This window comes from Pinus tabuliformis, chromosome 2_1 (assembly GCF_031772625.1).
Source record: "Pinus tabuliformis cultivar Carrire ecotype Pingquan chromosome 2_1, CPIR1, whole genome shotgun sequence".
NCBI lineage: Eukaryota > Viridiplantae > Streptophyta > Pinopsida > Pinales > Pinaceae > Pinus > Pinus tabuliformis.
The window spans coordinates 23,912,788-23,919,136 of NC_142299.1; the positions used below are offsets into that span (position 1 = coordinate 23,912,788).

General features: G+C 43.3%; 1 protein-coding gene across 1 annotated transcript; it reads left to right on the plus strand.

Annotated features, from left to right (window-relative positions):
- Nucleotides 1-2,014: 2,014 nt before the first annotated feature.
- Nucleotides 2,015-2,776, plus strand: LOC149198492 (uncharacterized). The gene has a single exon (XM_089400311.1). It carries the CDS (start codon nt 2,015-2,017, stop codon nt 2,774-2,776), a length of 762 nt encoding a protein of 253 aa, XP_089256437.1.
- The last annotated feature ends 3,573 nt before the right edge of the window (nt 2,777-6,349 follow it).

Below are 6,349 nucleotides of genomic sequence, written 5' to 3' on the forward strand. Positions count from 1 at the left end.
GTTTTCGTTCACAATTTTTTTTTGGGCTTGTATTTTATATTTTTTCCATACCATTGGTTTACGTTAGTATATTTTTTTGGGCTTGTATTTTATAGTTTTTCCTTGCCATTTTTTACGTTAGTATATTTTTTTGGGCTTGTATTTTATATTTTTTCCTTGCCATTTTTTACGTTAGTATATTTAGATGTATTTTGTTTTGTGCTTTTATTTTTATTTTTTTCCTTTGTCCTTTGCCATTTTTTACGTTAGTATATTTAGATGTATTTTGTTTTGTGCTTGTATTTTTATTTTTTCCCTTTGTCATTCTTTGCACTAGTATATTTAAGTTAATTTTATTTTCCTTTAATTTTTTTGGGCTTATATTTTTATATTTTTTTACTGGCCATTATTTAGGTTAATTTTGTTTTCCTTCACATTTTTTGGGCTAGTACTTTTATATTTTTTCCTTGTTACTTTTACGATAGTATATTGAGGTTTTTCCTTGCCATTTTTTGCGTTAGTATATTTAGGTGTATTTTGTTTTGGTATTTTTTTGTGAGTTTTCATTTTTTTTCTAAGATTTAGTAATTTGGGTGATTTTAAAATGATGATATTTAATAATATAATTTATTTTGAAATAATGTGAAGTTTTTAACCTATTAAAATTAGCAGACTAAAACTACTGCGCGCGTTCTGCTCTGCCTGCGGAGCTTAACCTAGGATCGTAGCCGCCGTCGAGACCAGCAACTTCAATGAGCGGGCCTGGGGGTGGGGAGGCCACTCCCACCCCGCCATTAACTTCTGATGAAGCTTTCCGTAATCTTTTAAAGCAGCAAGGGAAGAAACGGTAGTTTTCAGAAGTGCCAAAGTTCATAAAAAAACTGGAAGAAATACCTGAGATTGCACTTCCAGAGGAACAATCAATCAAAATCGCTCTTGCTCTGGCTGACAGAGGCCTGGTAGGGCAGTTTATGGGCCGATGGTCGTCCACAAAAAATACGGACGAATGGATTCAGCGAAATTGGAGACCTCAGCTAAAAAATAACGTGATCTGCTACGCTGTGGGACGAGGCTACTTCATCTTTGAATTTACAACCAAAGAAGATCGGGATCTGGTGTTCCGAAACGGGCCGTATTTTATGGGAAATCAAGGACTGTATCTTAATAAATGGAGCCCTGATTTCGACCCTTCCGTTGATGTCCCTAAGGAAGCGCTGGTCTGGGTCCGTCTTCCTAATCTCTCGATACATTGCTGGAGCTATCAATCCCCGCAGAAGATCGGAAATGGACTGGGTCGTTTCATTGACAAAGCTGATCACAAGGGCCAATATACCTGCGCCAGAATTTGCGTGGAAGTCGACCTGGAAGCCGGCCTACCAGAAGCGGTCAAACTCAAAGTTGGAGAATGGCAGCATTATCAGAAGCTGGATTACGAGCAGCTGCATTTTAAATGCCGAACCTGTCATGAGCATGGACACTTTCAACGAAATTGCCCAAAAGCAGCAACAGGGATCACGGTTGAAGAAGAAGGATGGAAAGAAATTAAAAAGGGAAAGGCTGTTCCAAAGGCCCCAGGGCAGAATACTTCAGCACCGCAGGGGAAGCCACAACCTAATCCAAAGACCAATGCTACTTCCAAAGATGGATCCCCCTCAGGAGAAAAGGTGGATGTCATGGAGACACAAGAGGAACCTGGAAATAAGTTGAAGCAAGGGAAAGAAACTGAAGCCGAATCATTGGTTCCACCAGTTAATGATGGTCATAGGGGTAAAGAAGGCAACGAAGAGCACATCAGTCTCGCCTCCGAATCAGAGGAAGATTCTGAAGAGAGAGACTCCGAATCTAATAACTCGCAGGTCACTCCTATCAAAATGACTAGGGGTCGGAAATCCAAGAAGAAGCAAAGAGAGGAAAAAACCTATCTAGATGCCCTCCAAGGCTCTCAAAAAACCCTTAAAGGAATGATGAATACCAGATCTGGTCGCAAGAGCAACAGGGCTCCAACAGGAGCCTCAATCCCTCAAGGCAGTAAATAATGAAATACGTCTCCTGGAATTGTAGAGGATTAGGCAGCAGGTCGAAAGAGGAAGCCTTAAAAGACATAGTGAGAACATATTCACCTGAAATCCTCCTCATCCAGGAGACGAAACTGGAGGAACTTCTTCTCCTCCAATCTAGCAAAGTTTTTTGGCAAAAAGGTCAAGGTCGAGCGGTTAGTGCAAGAGGCGCTTCTGGGGGAATAGCCACCTTTTGGAACAGTGCCATTTATGATCTTATTCAAGAAAGAAGCAGCCCCCACTGGCTGTATACGCAGTTTCTTCACAAAGATTCTGGTCAACAAGTAAGTATGTTTAATCTCTATGCTCCTGTTTTGCTAGGCGAGAAAAAAATTTGTTGGAACTCGCTACAATCCTTTCTTTCAGAGCAAAATCCAGGAAATATTATCATTGCAGGGGATCTGAATGTCACCCTTGCACTTGATGAGAAAAAGGGCGGCTCCATTGTCCGGGATCCCGCCAGAGAATGGGTTGAAGATATTATGTTGGGCTGGGACCTGGAGGATATTAAGCCTTCTTCAGGCAAATTCACCTGGTCCAACAAAAGATTAGGACCCAACCATATTGCTGCCCGTCTGGATAGATTCCTAGTCCACTCTTCTTTCCTGACATGCGGTCTTATGGCCTCTTCTAAAATCCTTCCAAATCTCACTTCTGATCATAAGCCCATTCTCCTCGAGCTCTCTTTGGATGGTAATCTAGGCCCCATCCCTTTTCGATTCAGTCCTTTGTGGATTTAGCAAGACAGATTCCAAGAGGTGGTTTCTGAAGCCTGGAATAGGTCCGTCCACGGTTCTCCATTCTTTGTATGGGAAGAGAAAATCAGGGGATTAAAAAGAAGTCTCAAGGAGTGGGCAAAACGGTTGGAAACTCCTACAGCAAAAAAAAAGATTCTCTCAACAATCTTGTTGCTCATCAAATAGCTATGGAGCAGAGCCCTGTCACACAAAATCATCTCCAAAAAGAAGTCGAGCTGCAAAAAGAGGTACACAGATCTAGCAGGGAGGAGGAAGAATTCTGGAGACAGAAGTCAAGGAATTTATGGTTAAAGGCCGGAGATGAAAACACTGGATTCTTTCACAAACAAGCCGAAGCTAGAAAGCATTTCAAATCAGTTTCTGAGATTCATTATCAAAACACGGTGATTAAGGACTTCGATGGCATTAAGAAAGCTGCTTATTCCTTCTTCAAAGATCTTTATTCGGCTCCTGAAGAAACCCCTATTGATCCTCAGGCCTACCCAATGGATTTAATTCCCAAGAGCGTTAAGGAATCGGACAATGCTATGTTGACTGCCCCGATCAGCTTGGATGAGATTAAGGACGTTCTGAATTTAATGGAGCCTGATAAAGCCCCAGGCCCTGATGGGTTCACTGTCAGGTTTCTTTTGACTTGCTGGTCGACAATCAAAAAAGACTTATTGAGAATGGTCAGAAAGTCCCAAAATTGTGCTAAGCTGGGCGGTGGCATCAATTCAGCCTTTTTAGCCTTGATCCCTAAAGAGAAAGGCGCTTCCGACTTCAGCAGATTTAGGCCCATATCCTTGTGCAATTCAAGCTACAAGCTGGTCTCCAAAATAATCGCCAACAGACTAAAGAATATTTTGCCAGCCATCATCCCTGAAAATCAAGGCGGATTCATAAAAGGAAGAAAGATTTTGGACAACATTGTGTTGGTGCAAGAAGCGGTCCACTCCAGCTGCCAAAGAAATGAGAAAGGTATGGTTATTAAGCTCGATCTGGCTAACGCATTCGATAGGGTGAGACATGATTTTTTGTTCAATGTGATGAAGAATCTCGGCTTTTCATCAACCTTCATAAACTGGGTGAACGCCTGTATTGCCTCGCCATGGATCGCGCCATTGGTCAATGGTTGGTCAACTGACTTTTTCCAAGCCTCCAGGGGCCTTAGACAAGGATGTCCCTTGTCTCCACTCCTTTATGCTATTCAGGCCTCGGTCCTCAGTTTCCAGCTTGATCATAATCAGAAGATTCAAATCCTGCCTGGCCTCAGAACGACTCACAAGGTGAAGGACATTAACCATGCACAGTTCGCCGATGACACTTTGTTGCTTGGAGGTGCCAGCATAATCTCTGCCAGATCCTTCAAGAAGGAGCTGGACATTTACAAGGTACTCTCAGGCAGCAAAATCAACTACAGGAAATGCTCAATCTATGGCTGGAACTGCTCGAACAAGGAGCTGTCTGATATTGCAAGGCTATTAGAAATGGATGGAATTCGAAGCTGGGAGTCATTTAAATATCTCGGGATCCCAATCTTCAAATCCAAGCCTAAAGTTGCTCACTGGATGCCGATGCTAGATAAGTTAAAGAACAGAATCCAATCTTGGGGTGCCTCTTGGCTGAATAATGCAGGGAAAGTCATTCTTATGAAGTCGGTTCTTATAAGTATGCCTCTATATCAATACTCTGTTCTCCTGGCCCCTAAAACCTTTCTCAACAAAATGGACAGCCTGTTGAGAAGATTCCTGTGGGAAGGTGGGAACAACAATGACAGAAGGCTCCATTTAGTGAACTGGGAGACTCTTAAGAAACCTCTTCTGGAAGGCGGCCTCCATCTACGGAACTTGGCTGTTCAAAATCTTGCTTTGGGATCCAAAATCTTGTGGAATTTAGTCTCCGGAAACTCCAGTTGGAGCAAAAGAGTCATTTGGAAGAAATACTTCCAAGGGCAACGTTTGAGATGCCTGGACAAGCCTCCAAGATCCTTAAAAGGTTCTCCGATCTTCAACCTTTGCAACTCTGCTAGGGAGCATTTCAGCCATCATCTTTACTGGATCCCTGGGAATGGGAGAAAGATCAAAATTTGGGAAGACTCGATCCTCGGTGATCAACCTTTGAATTAAGTGGACGGTCTAGATAATATCAAAGCTTGGATGCAGTCCTCCAATTTGCATACCCTGTGGGATATCTCTATTTGGAAGAATGACCCAGACAGACTTTGGGACTGTTGGAATCTGGGGGAGGTTCCCCTTATGTTGCAGGGGGAAGCTTCACTACTGCTAGATCTGCTCCAAGGCAAATCTCCTTCAAAGGCCACCTCTAAAGACAAAAGAGGCTGGGGCTCCCGTTCAGGTTCTTACACTGCTACTGAAGGTTATAAAAGAATGATGGCTGTCCCTTATGCTCCTCCTGACCCAACTCAATGGAAGTTTATATGGGATTTCCCCTCTCTCCCCAAAATTGACTTTTTCTGTTGGACTGTTGCGCACAATAGCATCCTCACCAGAGATAATTTGAGAAGAAGAGGGATGGAAGGGCCTTCCAGATGCCCCCTTTGCTTGTCTGCTGAAGAAAATGTAAATCATCTACTGTTGCTTTGTCCTTTTGCATAGGTAGTCTGGAGGGGAGTCCTGAGGTTACCAGCAAATCTTGATTTCCCAAACAGCATTTCTTCTCTCCTCCGAAACTGGGCTAGCCTATCTCCCTTTTGCCTGAAAAAAAAACACCTTCTCAAGACAAGTTGGATGTGGATCCCTAAGTTTATCTGCTGGAAGCTGTGGTTAGAGAGGAATAATAGAATTTTCAGAGGAGAAAGCTGCAATTTTGCAAGGGTTATTTCCAAAATCAAAGCTCTACTAGGCGAGGCTTTGGAAGCCAATACCACTGCAAGAAATGAAATGAGATTGGTCACAGAAGAGGAGCAATGGATTCAAGACCTGGTCCCGAATCTGAAGGAAAGGTCCATTCCTCCTGCCCTTGCCCATGCCAACTGGGAGATTAGGCTGGAGGAACTGGAATTCATCAAGTGGAGATCAGTCCTAAACGATCACTGTTTATTCTTCGATGGGGCTTCTAAAGGAAACCCTGGGCTTGCTGGCAGTGGTGGGGTTCTTCTGAGTCCTGGAGGTTCAACGGAAATACGATTCCACTGGGGTCTGGGCATAGAAACCAACAACAGAGCGGAGGCTCTCGCTCTTTGGCAGGGGCTGAATCTGGCGATCAAGCGAAATATCCTTTCTCTCTGTGTATTCGGAGATTCTAAAATCATAATCCAAGCGATGATCTCTCATAAGACTCCCCACCAGGTTCACTTAGCCACTGTTATCAAAAAAATCCAGCTCTTATTGCCTAAGTTCAGGAAAATTTCGTTCTATCACATATTATGAAAGCTCAACTCTCAAGCCGACATGGAAGCCAATCTCGGCTCCCTCTGTAATCGAAGATCTCTGGTGGTCAACTCAGCGGAATCCTCCTGTTTCATTCCCTAATGTTTCTGTTGTTCGGATTTCTGTTCCTAGCCGAGCCAAGGGTTAATCCTCTTATCCTCTCTTCTCTGATCTCCGGGACCTC